The 22,481-nt window shown below is 41.1% G+C and overlaps 3 protein-coding genes across 3 annotated transcripts in view; 2 read left to right on the forward strand and 1 right to left on the reverse strand.

Moving 5' to 3' along the window:
* The window catches only part of LOC132791791 (frizzled-2), a 101,036-nt gene extending 87,101 nt beyond the window's left edge, over positions 1-13,935 (forward strand). The window contains exon 7 of the mRNA XM_060800869.1: positions 11,654-13,935. Within this exon, the coding sequence (XP_060656852.1) occupies positions 11,860-13,935 (2,076 nt within the window). The 5' untranslated portion in view covers positions 11,654-11,859. The remainder of the gene's footprint in view (positions 1-11,653) is intronic.
* Positions 13,936-13,962: 27 nt separating this feature from the next.
* Positions 13,963-16,702, forward strand: LOC132791803 (uncharacterized). The gene has a single exon (XM_060800882.1). It carries the CDS (start codon positions 13,963-13,965, stop codon positions 14,314-14,316), a length of 354 nt encoding a protein of 117 aa, XP_060656865.1. The 3' UTR covers positions 14,317-16,702.
* Positions 16,703-18,407: 1,705 nt separating this feature from the next.
* On the reverse strand, positions 18,408-22,168 carry LOC132791793 (mucolipin-3-like). The gene is made up of 3 exons (XM_060800870.1): positions 21,507-22,168; positions 19,821-20,671; positions 18,408-19,762 (listed from the first exon to the last, which is right to left on the reverse strand). The coding sequence occupies exons 1-3, from the start codon at positions 21,906-21,908 to the stop codon at positions 19,024-19,026; spliced, it is 1,992 nt and encodes a 663-aa protein (XP_060656853.1). The 5' UTR covers positions 21,909-22,168; the 3' UTR covers positions 18,408-19,023.
* Positions 22,169-22,481: the final 313 nt, after the last annotated feature.

A 22,481-nucleotide genomic window follows, 5' to 3' on the forward strand; every position in this document is an offset into this window, starting at 1 on the left:
AGGGGAGTGGGGGTGAGGTGGCACCACCCGTCGCGTCAACTGTTGTGTGCATCATCATCCAACATTGAACATCCCTTGGTGCTGTTTCCGCCCAACAAATTGCTGATTGCTTTAGCTGTTGAAATGCGCTTGAAAAAATAAACCAAAACTCAAGAAAAACGCATAAATTATTTGCAGCAGTGTGCGTGGGAGTGGGGAAGGGGGGTGCGAGCAAATTAAGGTGACCATATGTGGCCGCAGGGCAGAAGCCCCCGACTGTGTGTGTGCGTGTGTTTGTGTGTGTATGTGCCTCATTCAAGCAAGTGAAGCAAGAAAAACAGTACATAAAATCAACAAACAGCCACGAAAAGATGCGAGAAAAAAACAACAACAGCAGCAGCAGCAATAACAACATTTGAAATGCTATGGAATGGAATTCCTGTGCGCGTTTGCTTTCGTGTTTCAAATAAACTTCGAAATGCATAAATAGTTTACAACAATAACAAGCAGCAGCAGAAGCAGAAGCAGCAGCAACAGAAGCAACGGCATGAAGAACAACAGGAACAAGTGCGTTGATTGCCAGCAGCCTGCACTTTCCAAAGTATAACAATGCTAAAGAAGCGTGGGCTGCCTTCTCCTCCCTCTCGTCTTTTGCTCTCGATCTCCATCAGTTGCCGCGTGCCGCGGCTATTTTAAAGAACTCTCGCATCGTCTGCCACTGCAGCCGGATGATGATGCCAAGAGTTCATTGCATTCGTGGCTGCTCCATCCATATCCACACACACGCCCCCTCATGTACTCTTCTTCCCCTCTCATTTGGCTGCTCATTTAACGCATCGATGGGAGCACGTCTGGCCATTTTGCAATTGCCAATTGGCACAACTACAGCCCCAAAAAAAAAAAATACTCGCAGTCGTCGCCATTTTGGTATTTAGCATGCAAGATGTGCAGCATCGATATGCGCATGTTGTCGATAATAAGCTCAATCATCGAGCAAATTTTAAACCAGAGCTGCTCCTCAAGCAGGCAAATCTTATCGATAATTAGCGTTGTCATCGAAGAGCATAGATGGCGCTGCTAAAGTGCAATATCGAATAAGTAAAGCTCAAGTTGCAAAGATGTTTTTCAGCGAATTCACAGCGTGTGTGTTCTAAGATATTGTGAGTTTCCTTAGTTTCTAGAATTGTTGTCATGATTTCAATTAACATATTTTTAAATGCAGCATCTGCATGACAACTGCCTTGCAGGAGACACACACACAGCTGCTGCTGCTGCTGCTTTCTCTAAGAGTTGGACAGAGTTTACAATGTGTACTCAAAGTAATTTCATACATAAAATTGGCGGAACCAACTTCAACTCGTCGCGTCTCGGCAGGAGTTTGGTCTGCTGAAGAACCTGCGCATAATTTTTTTGATTGACAAGCGCCCAGGCAGCAGCAACAAGAGGCAAGAGGCAATGCCATGTCTGCTGTTGTAGTTGTTGATGTTTTTGTTGTTGCTGTTGATGTTGGTTGAGGACAACAACAAAATATGTAAAAAACATATAAAAATAGAAGCAGGCATGAAGGTAGAACTCGAAAAACCAAGTTTCCACTGGCCCATTAGCATTTCTGCCACATATGGCAGGCAAATGGAGGAACCCAATGAGACATACACAATGCAGGCAAGCAGACAGACAACGACAACAGCAACGAGTGGCCGCTGCGGGCGGGCTGCAGAAATGAAGGAGGAAGCGAGAGAGAGAGGGATATAGCTGGTATATTGACTACGAGTTGGACTTGGGCTTGGTGGCAATGACAACAAGCGGACGTAGTGCGTTTTTTATACGACTTTTTCGTAGGCGTAACATGTGTGGCATAAACAAAGCCCAAAAAGACACCAGATACCAGATACTTGAGACTCTCGCCCGCCAATGCCAAATACACACACAGACAACACACACACACACAAACAGGAAGGCGTGAAACTGTTGATAGCACTAGTCACTAGTCTATTGCACTTTTTTCTTTATGGGCTGCAATAAAAATATTTACGATGCCATAGCGCCAAATATGTAAGAGCCAATTCTAACGGGCAGCTGGCCATAAAGCAGAGCCAAGTCAACAAAATGATACAGTCTGTAAATTGGTGGAACACTGAAACAATTTACGAGTTTGGCTTTTTCAAATTACTATTTCGATCGTTCGTTCTTTTACTCTTTTTTTGTTTTCTCTCAAATATGAATATTCTTAACGAGTTCTAGACGCGAGTCACATTTATGCTGGTAAGAGAATAAACTAGGAAATACAATATTTTGAGTGCCAGTGTTGTAAAAAATGTCATAATATTTACAGATTTTCGTTTTAAGGAAATTACGAGGATGAAGCTATCGGAGTAATAAATGTTTTGAAAACGAATTTCAGATTTTAGAGAAACGTCTTCAAAACTTACCTTCAACAAATAATGATGTTCCCTTTATATGAATAAACCGCTACATTTCGAGTTCGAAACATTTCGAGTAACACACGAAAAACACTCATAAGTGATAACAGAAAGCAGTGAAGCTTATCAGAGAACAACCTACGGCAGACTTGACCTGTGAGCTCTTTAGTTCAGTTGCCCGATGCGGGTCTCTTTATGAGGTTAGTAAATTTCGAGCATTTCGTATTTAAAAGTGACAGTTGTGTGATATGGACACAGGCGAATACAAAGTTCAGTCTTCAGGCCGTCTGGCCATCAGTTTGGATTCAGATGCTTATGGTTGATCGTCGATGGCTTGCCAAGCACTTTCCCCAATAGAAAAATGCTCTACAACAAGCTTCGTCGGCGGCATTTTCACTTTGATTTCGTTGCGGGGAAACCGACAAGCGATAAGCGAACGATTTATTTATGATTTTTGGTTCGATTTGTGGCTTTGGGCTGCTGCTTTCATAAATTTAAATTTCGTTTTTTTTCTGATATTGTGGATTGTGGTGTGGCCCTCGTTTCAATTAAGCAATTGTTATAAATTGTTTCGATTTTCTGTTTTGTTTTGTGGCACAGAACAGACCATATCGAATACACTTGATATTGAGTGATATATGGACGTGTGCTGTGAGTTCTTATCGATAAGATTGCCGGTCAGAAGCTCTGGCTAGCACCTCCACTTCCCCTCTCTTTTGAGTCCATTGTTTTCTTTTTTTGTGACTGGCTAAGAAATTAGTCAAACTTGAAGCGCATGCATGCAAATTATTGTTATGGGCAATTTGGCCATTAGTCACAGCGCCATAAATTATTGAAATTCCCCTCTAGCCAGCGTCCACAAAAGCCAACAAAATAGTCAAGTGGCTCAGAGAGAGAGAAGACGAGAAGACGAAGAGAAGCGCCTCGGAACATCGACAATTTATTTATGTTATATGTTTTGGGGAGTAAAATAATTTGTGGTATTTGGTAATTTGTGAGCAGGCATTGGAATTGGTTATGCATTTGGATTAGCTAATGTTTATAGCACTTCGAGCGCATTAAATTATTGACAAAATGTTTAAAATTTATTTGAGAAACGAAGTTCGCTTCGTACAGAATACTGAAAGCATTTGAAACTCGACACGAAATTTACGCAACTAATTGATTTTGATATTTATTTAAGATTTTGAGCAACAGAAAACAAAAAAGAAAACATACACAGGCAAAGCCAAGAAAAACAAATGCTGCAGCAGAAGCAGAAGCAACGGCAACAACAACAAAAACAACAGGAATGCCATTAAAAGCCATTAACTGAAAACTTAAACGCATGCCAGAGACAGCAGCCAAGAGGGGTGAGCAGCCAGTGGGGTAGAGGGGGAGGGGTTGGGGTTGTGTATGTGTGTAGGGGGGAGCCGCGTGTTTATCGCTCGGCGTCGAGTCGCACGCATGCCAACAAATGAACCACGCTAGAAATCCCATTAAATACAAGAAAATAATACAAGGCAAAGCCAAAAGAAGCAACAACAATGAAAACGAAATAACAATAACAACAAGAAGAAGGCAGTCTAACAAACATATACATATACATACATATATAAAAATCAATGCCAGGAAGCCACCCACCCAGCAAACCAAGCGAACAGCGCAGCCCGCGGGGCGTATGCGTAATATTACAGCACTGAAAGCAAATGATGCCAACACACACACACACACACACACACACACACAGATATCGAACAATGTGTGTGATAGTCAGCTTATTTTTACAGAAAAGCGGCGACAAATTTATGGCATTGAAATACAAACCAGACATCGAGACGTCAAAAATTCCTTTAGCTAACAAAACAACATCATCGCAGCAGCAGTCGATGAAATGCTTCGACTATTTATCGTTTTTGGCTAAACTCAAAGTCAAGCTGCAGAATTCTTTTGTTTTTTTCTTCTACTATTAGTTGAGCAAATAAATAAAGCGCTTTTGACCACTAAAAAGTCAAATTTATGAGCAGCAAGAAAGTTTTGTTTGTTTGCATTTTGCATGCAAATGCACAAATTAAATGTTTTTGTATCCCCAGCAACAATGTTGCTGGCAACAATGTTGCCAAAGTCGTTTATTTCATTTAGCTGAAAATGAACCATAAATTAAGTAAAATATCCAAGCAATTAATGCGACAATGCAAGCGAAAACAAATATGTTAAACGAAGCGCAAACAAAGGAAGAAAAAAGAAGAAAAAAATCGTAGGTTTGATCGACAAAAACAAGTTGTGAAGTGAAACAAAAGTCTGTACCTAAAACAAGCAATTAAGCACACAGGAGCAGGACAAATATACGTAGCTGTGATAACTCTCTCTCTGTCTCTCTTTCTCTCTCCGCACTGACAGACCATTAATTATCCATGTCAGCGACATTTTGTCACATAGACAAGCAGGAAAGAAGATGATGACATGAACATCCTCGCATCGCATTTATGTGAACATGTTGCAGATGTATTTCACTTAATTTCCACACACACACACATACAGAGACAGACATTAATTAATACGTGTGCAGAACACGTGTGGCACTAAAAATTGTTTTGCGCCCCGTTCGAGGAATCACCCATGTTTTGTCGCCGTCGTTCATCTTGTGGCATGCAACGCACATTTGACCACAGGTCGTTTGTTTCACGCATTCAAAGTGCCATAAAAAATTGTGTTTATGGCCGGAATTCTTGAGACAGTCTCTCATAAAAGAAGCAGCAGCAGCAGCAATTCCTCTTTTTCTATGTCAATGTCAAGACGCAATCGAATGTTGCCACTTTAATTGCCATAAAACACACACACACACATATACAAGCTTGCCCCATCAGGTTGCAACGCTGCAATTACAATTACAATTCTATGAAAATTTAATGGTTCACCGCGCAATGCATTTACGACACAGTTATGACATCTAAAATGAAAAAAAAAATACAAATAAAAAAATATATTGTTAGAAGGCGACGACGAACACACAGCAAACAAATTAACCATAAAACGCAGTCGATTATTAAAGGCCATAAATGTAAATCATGCAAGAATACAAAATGCTCTTCAAAATGGCAATAAACATTTTGTGGCTGTTGAAAATATAATAATCATAATAATAAAAACAAATGTATATATATATTTTATACGCTGGATTCTAAATAATAAATAAGGCCAAATTGGTCGTCAGAAAGCCGTTAAAAAATAAATATACAAATCAGTGAGGGAAATAAACAATAATAAATTTCACAATATTTATTTATAATTTTGATATTAATCGAATTGTTGTTGTTGCTGCACGTTGAGTCGTAAAAACTCGGCAATAATTTCTATTCACTTCCACATCACTCGTTGTTGCCTTCCTTCCACTCAAAAGGCCATCAAATTTATGTGTTTATGTTGACACTTTTCTAATTTACGACCTTTCAACTCTCACCTCTTGGCTGGCAACTCAAATTTCTATGAATTTCCCTGTCATTGTGCAAGACTGGCAAAGGCAATTCCTTTTTAATTGTTTTTCCTGTGTCCCGGAAAAGTATGCTAAGCTAAAAATACGGGAACGGAGTGAAATGCATTTGACAAAAGACACATCCGGAAACACAGGCCAACTGTCAAAATAAAAACGCCTGCTCATCCAGCAAAAATTTCCAAATGAAAAATAAATCTGCACAGTCGACACAGTTGGGAGAATGAAGGACACCCACATGTTTTGCCTTTTTAGCGACACTTGACACTCTTTTGTATTTAGTCACCATCACCATCGTCATCCCTTTGCCACATCTAGGAGCAGCAACCCTCCAGCACCACATCCTTAAACGTTGCAGCTGCACTCGTTTCGTTATTAGCAAAATTTAACCAAGGCAACTCTCGACGCAAAGCAAAGGCAACGACAACAACGACGACGACAAAGTCAAGGAAATCGGAAATTTAATTTTATTTTCATGTTTCGTCCTGCATTCGTCAGCAACCCCCGCCAAAAACGAAAACGAAAAAAAAAAGAGAAACACTCAACGCCTGTCACTTTGTCCTTTTTTCTGCGGTGTCATTTAGCCCTCGGAACGAACAGAACAGTTTTGTGCAAAAAATTTAATAATAGAAAACACTCTCGGAACTCGAAAAGTGGAACGACAACTCGTCTGAAATCAACCCCCAAGGGAAGCTTCTTCACCATAAGGGTAAAAAACAAAAAAAAGAAACGCCGAAAATGAAAACAAGCATTTCTGTCGCATTTGTTGTTATTATTATTTATGTTGCAAAATCGTTCAGCATTTGTCGGTTTCCTTAACCCACTTCAGCATTATCTGCTGTTTTTGGCGTATAATTTATGCATTTGCCTCATTACATAATTCATCACAACAAAACCAAAGCCTCAAATGCGATCCCCAGAGAGATAGACAGAGAGCGAAGAGAACAGAAAAGAGAACTGCAATCATCATAATCAGGCAGAGTCAAAGCTCAATGGGCTTTATGCCCAAGCAGACGATTTGCCACAGAGAATGAGAGAGAGAGAGACATAGAAAAAGAAAAAGAACGGACAATCCTTCTGTCCACTTAATTAAAATTTAATTGTAAAGCGCACAAGAACAACAGAAACAACAAAACAGAAAAACAGCAAAAGCAACAACTATATGGATGCCAAAGAGCATTTAATGATAGCCAGCGTTGCAGTTCTGCAAGCAGCCGTCGGGGGGCGCCACATGCACATACAATTTGCATGCACATCGCACAAAGCAACAAAAGCGACAACAACACACACAAAAACATCAAAGCGAAATGCAAAAAGGGCTGCAGGGCTGTGCAACGCACAAGGGACGCGGGGCACTCGAAACTGCAAAAAACTCAACAACAGCAGCAACAGCAACAACAACAGCAGCAGCAACAAAATACAAAAATGTTGCTCCTAAGCAAAACTGAAAAGTAGCAAAAGTGTATCCTGGCTGGCGCCCTCTAGCGGACTCATTCGCGACAAAAATGCGCATTTAAATGTCAATGATTTTAATGGGCGGACGCGTAAAAATCTTGAGCCAGTTTTGTTTATTACGTTGACGTTGACGTTGCCCGTTGTCAAAGCTGCAATTGAAGCGCCTCTACCCCTCTGCAACCTCGCCCACAAACTGACGAACTGACGCCCCACAGGACTCGCAATGCCAGCTGTGGCTGTTGCTCACTGTATTTGCTTCTCCGGCTGCGTTTTGTAAGGTCATGGAACTTGTCTGCATTGACTTTGCGGCCTGCCAGCACGGACAACGGGGGCGAAGAGGCAGCGGGAGCACAGGTCGACTGCCGGGAAAAACTTTTTCATTTTTCATTGCCCCGCTTGACTCGTCGTTGACGTCGCTGCTGTTGTCGGTGTTGTTGTCGTTGTTGTTGTTGTTGTTGTTGGTTGGCAGCAAGTCGACAAACTGTTTTCATTTTGCGCCGCTACGCGCTTTTTGATGCCGCCGACAGTTTGCTTCCTCCCTCGCCCTGCTTCACCTTTCCATCCCCCTCTCGCCGCCTGCAGTTGCTCCTGCTACCCTTTTGTTCCTTTGGTTGCGAGTTTTTCAATTGATTTTCGCGGTTTTGCTGCTGCTGCTGCTGCAGTGCAGCCAAGGCCAACTCGACGTCATTTTTTTTCATCTGTTCATCTCGTCTCCTACTTTTTCTTCGGGGGACTGTTGCACCTAGCTACGTGTGTTTACCTGTACTCCGTGTTGTTGGTGCTGCTTCAACGCTTCTTTGTGTGCAGCGAGCCATAGAAAAGTTTAAGTGCTCTGTGGTTTGCAAGTTTTTTGCATTCCTCCTCCTTAATCGGGCATTCAGTCAGCTCTTTTCACTGACGTTTTGATTGATTGCCGCCATTGAAGCGCACGATAACTTATCGATTAACAAGACTCTTTGCAACAGCAACAGCAGACTCTATTCGATTGTCAGCTCTAATTGCTCATCGAGCATTTTCTTTTATCGAGCAATTACCATGTTTGAACTAGCTCTTTTAAGCAAGTTATTCGCATTTGTTTGTCTGATAAAACTGATCGTGATAATTATCAGCAACACTTGCATATTTAGGCAGGCATCAACTGTACATCTTTAGCTACCAGACAACATTTCCGTCTCTCTGTCTGTCTCGCTCTGTCTCTTCGTTAGTCTGCTCTTGCTTTGCGACTTGTTTTCGCTGCCTTTTGCCTTGTTTGTTTAATTAAAACAGTCAAGCTGTAGTTGTCGCTTCTCTGGCTGCCTGGCTGCCAACTTTGGTCACAGCTTCCGCCGTCTGCAATGCTGCAAGAGATGCTGCTCGGGTTGGCTTTGCTTGGCCTGCAATGGCCTCTTTAGTGCATTGAAGCGCAGCCATTCACCAATGTCTTCAACTTTGCTTTAGCACGCACACGCTCGCCACGCACACACAACGCATCCAGTCCAGCAATCGCGTCGCAACGATCTCTACAAACCGATCTCTCCCCACACTTGGCCAAGTCAAGTCTTGGGTAAACATGCCGCGGTCCGGACTCCGGAGGTTCGAGAGCTTGTGCAAACATCGTTGAGACTTGTTGGCAGCGTGATTTTGTATAAATTCTAGACTCAATTTCTTTTGTCGACTGACTCGCTCTCTGCATGATTTGCAAAATGAATGCAATGCCCGCCAACTTGACTCACGATTACTCCTCCAGAGTCTCGAGTCTTGAGTCTCGGGGTCTCGAATTGAGCTTGGGACTTAGTTTTGCCGTTTGCCGGCTGGTGGCTGGTTGCTGGTAGTAATAATTTGTTACTTGTAACGAGCTGCTTCGACCTGCACGCTTGTTAACAATTAAATAAACAATATGAGTCGCATTTTTAGACGAGAGAAACAACAAATCACTAAATAAACATGCCATATGTCCGTATGCCAGACAAACGCAATGAGACTGCCGGAAAGACGGACGAATGGTGATCGGGGCCAAGACAAACACAAATACACACAAACACATACACACATAGAAATACAAACACACATACATTTATAATTTGCTACCACTTTCCATGGACCTCGGACTGGACGACGACGACCACTTGAGACATTTTTTTTTTTTTTTTCTCTCTCTTTCTTGCCAGTCGCTAGCTCTGTCTCTGTCTATTAAAAGCAATATTTATGCATTTTCTCTATAGCTGAGAGAGAGGCACGTTTGCTATTATTTCCAAGCCATTTCCCATGAACACATGTGCGAGCAGAAGTTGAAGTTGCTGCGAGCACTTATTAGTTGGCTAAGGTTCGTAAGCAATAATACTAGTAGTTGGGTGAACCACAGCCAATATTCCATACCCAATACCAATAGCAATCCTAATGTATGCCTTCTATGCCACTCGATAACAGTATCGAGTAGCAGCAGCAGCAGCCATAATAAGGGCGTGTTGTTGTTGTTTTTAGGCCATCCCATCACAAGTGTTTTTCTACCTTACATACATATAGATATCGACACTTGTATGTAAGTTTGTGTGTGTGTGTAGATGCACATATGTGGACATGACTACACTTTTGTCCATCCTGCATTTCTCATCAGACTTCTCATCCATTTTGGTCACGTTTTCTATTTAATTGTGAAAGTACAAACACCCATACATGTGAACACAAAAATGCTCACATGTTAGTTTTATAATTACACAGACATACGAAGTGCTGAAATAAAATCATTCAGAATGATTGTTGTTGTTTCGTTGCGTTCATTTAGTTCAAAGCTTAAATCACGCGCATCGTTCATTTTGTACATAGTTCCTCAAGTATCCTAGTTTTGTTCATTTAGTTCATTGACTAATTTATCGCCCTATCGATTACATGCGATCTCTGCAAATAGACGTTAGACACTGTAATCGATAGCTAGGCAAACGCATTGCATTATTCCCACGCGCATATCTCGATATTGAATTTCAACGTTTATTTGTTGTGAAGGGGGCGAGCTTACAACAACAACTAGAGTACTTGGCATTTGCCCATTTTGGCAGCGTTATTTACTTAATTATTTTCAAGTGCTTGGCAAACAATTTTAACACGAAAAATGTTTCAGGCAGGCAGCAACAGCAACAACAACAACAACAGAAGCCGCGCCATCAGCCCCCAAAAAACAAAACCTCTTCAGCGACACGACTAAAGTAAAGTTTCGTGACTGGGGGTTGATGTGTCGCACAAATGTTATTAATTAAAATGTCATTCATTTAAAAAGTAAAGCAACAAAGGACTCTAGTGCAGCAGCAGCAACGTCGTAGACAAGGAAAGCAAACTAACTAGGCAGACTCTTGCAGCTGGCGTTGACAGTTTTGCTTCGTTGCTTTTAAGACTTTTGCGACACGAAATTCGCTTCATGTTCTCTGGTATTTTGTGGACCACACGCAGCTGCTGTCGATGCTGCTTCTGCTGCAGGAGCTGCCACAAAAGCCACAAATATGTATGTCATTTGACACTTGCTACTTGTAATATGTAAGAGTCAATGCAATGTACATACGTACTATGTATGTATGAATTTAAACGCCCTTCACTTTTGGCTCCCACTTGACGCCACGCCCAGCTTGACCAGCTGTCAATTTTCGCCTGAGTTCTCACAGCATTTTTGCTCTGAGGCTCTGACCACAGAATGCTTGATGATATTGACATCGATATCGCCACAAAGCTGACACAGTTTCCAAAGATGTCTGACGTCAGGTGGCAACGCTGGTCACGCCACGGTGAACGCTCGCCTCAAACTCCCTGCAATCGGACGTCTTCGGTGCCGTCAAGTGAGCAATTGTCTTGAATTAATTTCTGCTTCATCACACGCCCCATAAGCAAACACACTCACACACACAGCTGCCCCTTTTTTTCCATTGGGCCCTTCGGTGGTCTGCCCTGGTGCTGAGCAAACACTTTGATCAAGCCCATCAAGCAGCTTCCACCAGCAGACGCCGTCAAATTTAATAAAAATCACTGATTTTGATTGATGTGCTCTCGGCTATTGCCCACCGTTCATTGCCCATTGCCCATCGCCCAGTCAGCAAATATTGGCGGAAGGGTAGAGACATGTGACACTTCGATGTCGCCCAAGTGTCGCTCCAATTGAAACAAATGAAGCGCATGAAACAGGAAAGAGCAGTTGCAACTTGTCGACACCCCATCAACTACACTTACAGCTCAGCTTTACCAACGAGACAGCTTTTGATTTCTCAAATTTTGTTGAATTCAGTTCAATTTAAACACTGCTTAGACTAAGATCTATTATTCTTTTTTCCTGCTCCCAATGTAATCGTCTTTTTCTGCTTTCTCTTTGCAGTTAGGCCACGCCGATTGTCAAGCGTTGACAATTTGACGCTGAAATCCTTGGACACAATTCGCTCTTCTCTTAGCGCCAATCGCGAGAGAAGCGTGCGAGTTACAAAGGAAGAGCGAAAGAGACCGAGAGCGCCAGCTAGAGAGCGCAATACAACTCTGAGTTCAAAGCTCAACACACACATACAAAAGCTAACGGCTACGCACAAAATGCAACACAAAATGAATCTGGCAACGCTGCTGGCGCTGTTGCTGCTACTGGCCAGCAGAAGGAGCTCAGTGCTGGCGGATAGTCCACAGCATATGGGCGGCGGCGGCATGGGTATGGGAATGGGCATGGGCATGGGATCACACTCAATGGAGGTGAGTCCAGCGCCTGGCTATGGAGTGCCCGCCATACCAAAGGATCCCAATTCGCGTTGCGAGGAAATCACGATACCCATGTGCCGGGGAATTGGCTACAACATGACATCGTTTCCCAACGAAATGAATCACGAGACACAGGACGAGGCGGGCCTGGAGGTGCATCAGTTCTGGCCGCTGGTCGAGATCAAATGCTCGCCGGACTTGAAGTTCTTCCTCTGCAGCATGTATACGCCCATTTGTCTGGAGGACTATCACAAGCCGCTGCCTGTCTGTCGCAGTGTCTGCGAACGTGCTCGCTCCGGCTGTGCACCCATCATGCAGCAGTATAGCTTCGAGTGGCCCGAACGCATGGCTTGCGAGCACTTGCCGCTGCATGGGGATACCGACAATCTGTGCATGGAACAACCTTCGTATACCGAGAGCAGCGGCACCAGCAGCGGTGGTGGCAGTGGTAGCAGTTCGGGCTCTGGTTCTGGTTCTGGAGGAAAGCGTAAGCAGGGTGGCGCCAGTGGCTCTGGTGGCTCCTCATCGACAGCCAACAAGTGCAAGGGCAAGAATTCAAAAAACTGCCAAAATCCCCTAGGAGAAAGGGCAAACGGAAAGGAGTGCACATGCTCATGCCGATCGCCTCTCATCGTCCTGGGGAAGGAGCAGCTCATGCAGCAATCCCCAATGCTGCACCATCACTGGTACATGAATCTGACTGTCCAAAGGATCGCAAACGTACCAAACTGCGCCATACCGTGCAAGGGACCGTTCTTCACAAACGACGAAAAGGACTTCGCCGGCCTGTGGATCGCCCTGTGGTCAGGTCTATGCTTCTGCAGCACCCTCATGACCCTAACCACATTCATCATCGACACCGAAAGGTTTAAGTATCCTGAGCGACCCATTGTCTTCCTTTCCGCCTGCTATTTCATGGTTGCCGTTGGCTACTTATCACGGAACTTCTTGCAAAACGAGGAGATCGCTTGCGATGGACGTTTGCTGCGTGAGAGCTCGACGGGACCGCATTCATGTACTTTGGTCTTCCTGCTCACATACTTCTTTGGCATGGCCTCATCCATCTGGTGGGTCATACTCAGCTTCACCTGGTTCCTGGCCGCTGGCTTGAAATGGGGCAACGAAGCCATCACCAAGCATTCACAGTACTTCCATCTTGCCGCATGGCTTATTCCGACGGTGCAATCGGTTGCAGTCTTGCTGCTGTCTGCCGTGGATGGCGATCCCATTTTGGGCATCTGCTATGTGGGTAATCTCAATCCGGATCATCTAAAGACCTTCGTACTAGCACCGCTGTTTGTATACCTCGTCATTGGAACCACCTTCCTCATGGCTGGCTTTGTGTCGCTCTTCCGCATCCGTTCGGTCATCAAGCAACAAGGCGGCGTTGGAGCCGGCGTCAAGGCCGACAAGTTGGAGAAGCTTATGATACGCATTGGCATCTTCTCCGTGCTCTACACAGTGCCAGCCACAATTGTCATTGGCTGCTATCTCTACGAAGCCGCCTACTTTGAGGACTGGATCAAGGCACTCGCCTGTCCCTGCGCTCAGGTCAAGGGACCGGGCAAAAAGCCGCTGTACTCGGTGCTCATGCTCAAGTATTTCATGGCACTAGCCGTGGGCATAACCTCGGGCGTCTGGATCTGGTCCGGCAAGACGCTAGAGAGCTGGCGTCGCTTCTGGCGACGACTCTTCGGAGCGCCCGATCGCACTGGTGCCAATCAGGCGTTGATTAAGCAAAGGCCGCCAATACCGCATCCATATGCGGGCTCGGGAATGGGCATGCCCGTGGGATCGGCAGCGGGATCGCTGTTGGCCACGCCCTACACACAAGCGGGCGGTGCTTCGGTGGCATCGACCAGCCACCACCATTTGCACCACCACGTTCTCAAGCAGCCGGCGGCCAGTCATGTATGACATGGAGAGTCGGGAGGAGCATCAACCATGGGTGGCGGCAGCGTGCTGGGTGGTCACGGCACACTGATGAGCACGGCGGGCATGAGCAATAGTACGGTCGGTGGCGGCGGTATGTCTGGCATGGGAGCTCCTCCTGGCAGCTTGTTACAACAGGGCGGTGTTGGCGCCAATGGCGGTGCACCCGGTAATGTTTACGGCAATGTCAATGGTGGCGGTGTTGGCGGTGTTGGGGGTGTTGGTGGCGCCGGCGTTGGCGGTGGGCAAAGCACAGCGCCCGGTTCGGTTATCGATTCGCGAGCTGTATCCGTGGTGGTTACTCTGCCCGGCGGGCCGGGCTCCCAACATCCGGGGCAGGCGTTAAGCGACTATGGTCCCATATAGTTAATGGTACGCCCGGACACCGCGCACTGGGTCTCAACGAGTAGCTTCAGCCAGCTGTAAGAGCGCAGTTGTCAGCTCCAGCACCTGAACGAAGTCTCATTCTACTCTTAACATCTCTTGATCTCTATCTCTGTCTCATTTCTCTGTTATTTCTTTTTCAGAGGTTTGAAAAGCAAAGCCATATTAATTTTTTGTAGCCGTAGTTTGTTTACAGAGTTTGAACTATTTGCGTAACATTCTAGTCGAAAAAATAAACAAAAAGCCTTTGAAAAATGTTAAAGCGTGCAGAAGAACGATTAAGAGAAAGAGAGCGAGAGATAGAGAGAGCGAGAAAGTTGAAGCGCAAGTTACCGTTAGCCAGGCGCGTTTGTTCTGAAGCCTCCCCCATTTAAAGCATCTGTTCTTTTTTGGTTCTTTCCATTAGTTTCTTCAACGAAATAGACTGAGAAAACAAAATGATAAGTAAATACAATACACATAACAAATAGAAATCGCGAAGAAGAGAACAACAAAAGAGAGCTAAAGCGAAAGAATAAACTCTGCCCACACTGCCAAGTCAGAGCCACGAGCCATATTTCGAAATTACAAGTAACTTTTAATCAAACTACCTAAACTATTAACCTTAAACCTAAACCTAAAGCTATACCTAAACCTTAAACATAGAGAAAACAAAAACAAAACACATTTCGAATTCGCATTCGCATAGAAAACTACGATTAGTAAGGGTTGTCGCAGTATCAGAATGAGAGAGCGCACAGTGTTGCAAGGAAACCATTTGTAAATTATTTAATCTAACTTAAGGCATTATCCAGCACTATTTTTTTGTACATATTTTCAAATTGCTCTTAGTTTGTAAACGACTTTTTTTATAACTTACAATCCTAAACTAAACTAAAAACGTAAACTAAACTAAACGAAAACAAAATAGAAATATGAGGACATCAAACGTAATTTGCATTTTAGCGTCACAGGCAGCGCTGCATTTAAGCTCAAAAATTGAATTTAATTTTTACAAAAATTCCCTAAAAATACAACAAAAAATGAAAAAATATAATATACGAAAAGTGTATGGAAGAAGATTTTGCCAAGTTCAGCTGCAGCCAAACGCAGGGCATTTTTTGCATTTATAAAGCAAAGGAAAATTGTATAAAGTAAACATTTATATAATAGTATTAAATAAATGTAATGTTAGTTGTAAACGGAAATCCCCAAAAAAACGAAAAAATATCTTTCAAGCATTAAAAACTATTGTATTTTTATTTAATATTTGCATATATTTATATATATTAATATATAAATATGATGATGTAAGGAAAAGCGACAATTTAACTGTTGGCATTTTAAAACCCGCATCACATACGAAAGAAAACAAAAACAAAGCAAAACAATTATATAATAAATTATATAATATAGCGTAGAAACTATGTGTGTAATGTTTTAGCAACTATAACTATTTCTATAAACAAAAACAAAAAAAACGAAAACATGAAAAGTTGTAATAAAAATTATTTAAAAAAAACACAAATTTATATTATGAGTTCTTCATTTCTGTATTATTTCTTTATTTCGTTTTAAACGTAAGTTTATTATTTCAGCGTATTTCAACTTTTAATAAGGATGTTTGCATGTTTGCTTTATTTATAATTTTGTTTAAATTTGTTTAACTTTTAGCATTTACACGAGAACCCTCAACACTTATACGTATCATAAAAACGAAGCTCTCCAAGTTAAGCGAACAAAAGAACAAACGATAAGCAAAAAAACCAAAAAGTAAACATTAATTAGCAAATTTCTCTAAATGACGTACAATGTTTAATATACATACATATAATGAAAAGTAAAACAATAACAAATTACCAAATACGAAATACGAAAATACAAGATACGCGTACTATTCGATGTTGTTAATAAGCTTAATGAACAAATACAAAAAATAAACATAAAGAATATTGCTAGCCAGTAGCATTTAGTTTGCGAGGAATTTGTGCGAAATCTTTAAAGAATTTCTCACATTTCGGCGTTTTACATTTTAGTTTTGGGCGTAAATAGTAAACGCTTTTATCAAGAAAGTAAATTTAATAAATCATTATAAAATAAAATATACTTATTAAAGGCTAAAGAGTGTAACGAATATACGTAAATGACAACCAGTCAAAAGGCAAATGTAAAAACAAAAAAAACCAAAACAAAAACAAAACAAAAAAAAAACAGAAAAATGGAAATGAATATTCTTGAGCAATTTTACGTTGATTTTGTGTGATTGAAAATTAGTTTTCTAAATTGATGAAAAGTAAAAATGAATTGCAATTTGCGAATGTATACGATTTTTAATTTTTTCCAACGAAAAAAGAAAATTAAAATTTATAAATAATAATGAAAAAAAAAATGAAAACAATATTTCATAAATGGATTTGGAAAAGCTGGGTGATTGATGGATTGGTTGAAGTTACACAAAACCAGAAACTTGACGTCAAGTGTAGTTGTGAATTGTATTTTGTGAAATGTAATTTAAAAACCATAAACAAATATTAAATGAAGATGCAAATGAAGAATAAAGAAAAATCAAACAAATTATATATACAATGCATATTTATATATATTTAAAGAAACATAATGAACGGCATTAAATACTTTAACAATACAAATAATGCAGACATTATTTTATTTACACAAGAAATTACATTTTTTAAGTCCAAATTAAATGCGATGCTGTCTGTATATTGTGCACATTTCAATTGGCACTGAATTCGTTAACAACAGCAACAATATCCACAACAATAACAACAACAACAACAGCAACAGCAACAAATAAACCATCAACAAAAGAAATAAAAAACAAGCAAAAAACAAATAATATTAAATACATTTGTAATTGAGAAAAGGAAACCATTTAAAATAAAATCTAACAACATAAAATATCGATTTTCATCTACTACTATTGCACTGGGGTGAGGATTGAATCTCCGGCTAATGGGATGGTAAATGGCCTATTGGAGGCGATAATGGGCGGACCTAACATTTATTAGCCATCCTGAACAATAGAAAAACGATTTCTGTGCAAAATTAATGCTTTTTATGGATCCTTTGCTCAACTGCAAACAGTTCATTAGCCTTAAACTTTCGCTTGGATTTGACAGACCCAAGTCAATGCATCCAGTTAATGGTCCACTTTCGTAAAATAAACTGACCTCCTATTTGGCTTTAAACACTGAAGTAGATATTTTGTATATAGTTGTATACTTGACGACTTGACCCATAGCTTTGCCTTCATACATTTGTATTTTGATGGATTTTTATTTCAGCCTCAAAGTATGCAACAAAAAATTTATTTGCTGAACCTCTACAAATTAGAAAAAAGATCCTAGCTCTGCCATATCCTTACGCATCTTAGCAGGACTTGTTGCATTCGATTCGTGGAGGCAAAATCTATCGATTAGCATCAAAATATTATGGGGTCATCTAAGAATCCCACACTTGTAAAATTTCGACTTCGGGGCGATTAAGAAATTGCCTAAATCATAAAATCTTGTCTAGCTTCAAAAGTAGAAGGACGATTTGAGTGTCCTTTTGCCTGTTATTAGCCGCATAAAAAATATATCGTTTGACACTAATTTCAGCTTGATCCTTCCAAGGACACGGGAGATCTAACAAGTTTTCTGTAAACAAAAAAGTCCTTTTATCTCAGCTTCTCGAAGGATTTTCAAGGACATTTATATGGATTCTGCTTCTAGGTGGTAATATCTATTGATCTGGTAAAGGACATCCATATCGTCCTTGAAATGGCGAAGTTACGCCAGTAAAAATGATTTTTCGACAATTTTTGCATACCTCCCCCTTGGAAAATTTTTTGAAATTTTCGATAATTTTTTTTGTTGTATCCTGGAAATCTTTGAATGTCAGTCGATAGTGTTGGCGTGTGTGAACACAAAAATGCATGTCCTTTCGAAATCCCTTCAGATCCTGCTGAGTTATAGCTAAAATTAAGATGTCTCTTAAACAACAATAGGTTCTATCTGTGCCATATCCTTGCACATTTCGACAGAACTTATTGGTTTCGGTTTGTAATTATGCAGCTAAAACATAAATTCCGCTTTCAGATAGGCTCAACAGTTTTATTGCATTTTTGGATATTTTACAAGCGTTTCATTGTAAACATAAATCTATTAAACATATTAAACTACAATTACAATATTATTATTTTTGAATTCAGTGACTTTCTTATTTGTACGTAAACTCGTTTCGATAAATCGTGTACATGGAAGATCTTGATGCCATTTGTATACCAAAAATGTTCCCATGCTACTCATATCATGTTCTCATGCTATTGTTTTGTTATTTCATACGTTATCACACTCATTTATATATATAATAATATATATACATTAGGTTTTAACTTGGTATTGTGTTCATACTATAATATCTTTTGTTTTGAATTGAAAATCTATCTATGGACTCAGCTAATGCTGCCAGTCGCGCATCTCGTCATTGTAGATTGAAAAAATGAACTTACTAGAGAAACTGGCAGTAGATTTTCGTGAATAATTCTCATTGTACGTACGTAAATTGGAGGTCCTCATTTCAAGCTCATGACCAGTAAACTTTGGCTACGAAAAAATTGGTAAAATCAATATACAACAAGCTAACAACAATATTGACTAAGCTTATAAGGCATAAAAACAAATTTCTATGGCTTATCAATTATGATCATCACTTCATAATACTCGATAGACTTGTGTAGCCGCTGGCGCCTTGAGCAGGCTCCGCTCGACGTCTACAACAATGACAGCAGCAAATGCTTTTCATCACATCCAAAAAACTGGTCTGCTCAAAGTCATCCAGATCGTTCATAAATACACCAGAGCTAATGTCCTCGGCGGTTCGGGTGCCCACAAAGGCTTTGAGATCGGAGATTGGGAATCCCTCCTTATAGTACGACTTAATCGTATCGTATGCATCCATAATAACCGCAATAAACAGTGATAGCACCACATAGATGTATAGCGATATGAACGAGTACAAATAGATCTGACAGAACCACCAAAGCCAAGTCGCTTTAGTCGAGAGCGTCGCAAAGGTCGCGAACATGTCATCGCCGTTGATCAACGCAAATAGGCACTCTGAGGTGGTGGCCAACGAACGGAACTTCATGTGATAAGGTCCCAGTATAAGCCAGCCGCAAAATACAAATCCGGCATAGATCAACAGGGCGGCGATTAAAAAGCGTAGTATTTTCGGCGCTGCTTTCTTCAGTGTGAGTATTACAACATTATAGGTCTTGAAGAAGCCCAAATACCGCAGCACGCCAAACCATACGAGCATATTGCCAATGCCCAAGAATAATGAGCAGGTGTCCCATTGATCCACCACCATATAACGACCTTCGATTTGTTCCTTCAGCGCTGAGCCAATAATCAGCAGCACATCATTAAAGATGATCATAATATACCTAAAAAAAAACAATCTCATTAATATGCAATCCGTATTTTAAATCTTATTTTACGCACCAGAAGTTGACAAACTCCAGACGGCCATCGAAACTCAATTCCTTGCCAAAATGTGAACGGAAGAAGTTTACCGTAGTGCATCTCAGCAAATAGGCTCGCCAAAGAGCGCGAATACACAGTGAAAAGGATAAGGCACAGGTTAGCAACACAAAGATGTTCAGAATACTTCTGAGTATTGCATCAAAATGCGCTTCCGATATGAAATCCGTATCGCCTTTGCACTTTAAACGCGTTGCTTCCGCATCTAGCGATAGCAGCATTTGTCCATCGTGATCTCGATTGTTAAACAATATTGATACATCAAACTTAAAGCAATCCGGTGCAGACAATGGTCCTCCATTCGCCTTAAAGTTCACAGTCTTGATCTTGAACGTCAACTCCGCTGTCACTAGCGAAGCAAAGTTGACTTCAACTCCACGATCTTCTAGATATTGTTCCACTCCAATAGTTGATACATTTTGTGGTAATTTCTCGCATATCTTCTCGATATGCGGATCAAATATATACGATTCATTGAAGCCAAAAATGGTACCCTCCTTATAGTTCCACAGGCAGAGTGTTAATGGCGGCATCGTATTGTTCGGAGTGGGATAAAAATATGGTCCAATGGAATGACTGATATTGTCATATCCCACAACCGCATATTGCACAGTGTCGAAGAACTCGGATTTTTTATATAACGCAAATGGTCCCACTGCTGGAGGATAGCTCTCGACTTCTCGTGAAGAATCCCATCCATTCAAAAACAAATGCGAAAATGCAATACGATTATCCCAGGTATAGTTGATGTGGTTATATCGTGAATGGGCAAACAGACATAACTGCATCGTCACCAAAACAATCTTGACAATCTGTAAAACAAAAGGTATGAATAATGTGCGCATAATTCCAAAGAAGTCAGATATCAAATTGATAAGGCAAATCATATTTTGTTAAAAAGTCCCGCCACTTTGTCCCCAATTCAATTCTTATGCCAGGGACTACTCACGTATTGATAATTTCTTAATAAACACTATAAACGTTTTCTATAAATACGCTAAAATGCTTTATGGGGTATTGCTAGTTACGTCATGCTGTCTTATCTTCTGTAGGCTCGTACTTCTTATAGTTATATGCTATAGTTTGGCTTTGAACTTGTGCAACTGACAAGAAACCCCAGACGTTAAATATTATTAATCATGCCCACGCACAACTAGAAAAAAATCCCCAATTAAGCTATGTATTTATCAAGTTAAGTAATATCTTTAAAAAAATATTGTACCTGTACAAGTACCAAGCATTATTACGTACTTTTTCAAGTGCGATTTTCTAAAGATAAGCGATATAGTGTAACTGTTGCCCTTGTTTTAACGACAAACTAAAAAACTTTGCGGTTGTTGAGGTCTCTAATTGTTCCCATTTAGCTGGCTCACACGCTAAAAGCTAAGCAAATACAATTTCCTCTGAGGCGCACATTGATTACAACGAGAAAAACATACAAAACAATATTCCAAAGATGTGTCACACAAACAACAGATAGACGAAGACAAACAGACAGCAATTATTCGGCCCCTTGTTTTGGCTATCGAATTGAATCACGTGACACGATGCGAGACAATTAAAAGCTCAACAGATGTATACACTCAGCTTAGTGATGTGCACTCATCTTACATACACATGCAATAAGTGTGCAATTATTCAATTTACCTGCACCACAAATTTGTAGGGAAACTTGCGTCGCGCCTGCCACTTCTCAATGGGATTCATAAAAAAGAACTGCAGCTTGCGACGCATACGCTCCTCGTTGTAGGATGATGCCGAGGATGTTGGCGCTGGAAACTCCGGCTGCTCCACATGACCTTGTGGCGACATCGATGTGGTTGCTGCTGCTGCTGTCACAGTCACTACAGGCGTCGATTGTAATTCCATGCGTCGTCTCAATATCCTGGTGTTCACGTACTCCTCATCGCTTTCACAGCGTGAGTTCTCCCCGCTGCTGGGCGTATGTGGGTGGTGTTGGGCAGCTTCATAGCTGTCGGTACGGCGTTTAACGGCTGGAGCTGCAGCTGCTGCAGCAGAATTAGCAGCTCCAACGCCGTAATTTTGCATTTCAATGTATTGCACTGGCTGCGTCTCGAGGTCGCAGGGCGCTGCGTTGTTGACTTGGTGTAGAGATTTTCTTTTGCAGTGATTCCGTCAACATGCAAAAGAAATTCTACACACGCGCAACAGGCAAACGAATCTTGGTTATATATAGAATGCTGTGGTGAAGCTAGCGACGCTTTTCGACCGAAATTATAATAAATACTGCCCAAAATAATAATAGACGTACGCGAATCGCTTTGTTTGCGTAAAGATAGTATCGATACTAATTAAGGCAGCGATAAATACATCCATCTCGCTCATTTTACCATACGATATTTATGGTAACGACCTTATCGATAAAGAAATTAATGCGTTGGGGATATAAATTTAATTTTTTAAATATATTCAACGAGATTATAAAATTCGTTAGACTTCAAAATTATTCCGTTTTATTTATTCAATATATGTTTTTTTACCCAATATGTTTATAGCAATTGTATTCACATATCGAATATTTTTATTATCGATCAGCCACCACACCCCATTCATTACTTCGATAACGTTTATTATCAATTTCAAATGAGGTATGATTGCTCG

Source organism: Drosophila nasuta, chromosome 3, assembly GCF_023558535.2.
Source record: "Drosophila nasuta strain 15112-1781.00 chromosome 3, ASM2355853v1, whole genome shotgun sequence".
NCBI classification, from domain to species: Eukaryota; Metazoa; Arthropoda; class Insecta; order Diptera; family Drosophilidae; genus Drosophila; species Drosophila nasuta.

Coding starts and splice junctions, on each gene's coding strand:
- LOC132791803 (XM_060800882.1), top strand. CDS start 13,963: ATGGGTGGCGGCAGCGTGCTGGGTGGTCACGGCACACTGATGAGCACG.
- LOC132791793 (XM_060800870.1), bottom strand. CDS start 21,908: ATGCAAAATTACGGCGTTGGAGCTGCTAATTCTGCTGCAGCAGCTGCA. Junction 20,672..21,506: donor CCTACAAATTTGTGGTGCAG/GTAAATTGAATA, acceptor TTTGTTTTACAG/ATTGTCAAGATTGTTTTGGT. Junction 19,763..19,820: donor CTGGAGTTTGTCAACTTCTG/GTGCGTAAAATA, acceptor GTTTTTTTTTAG/GTATATTATGATCATCTTTA.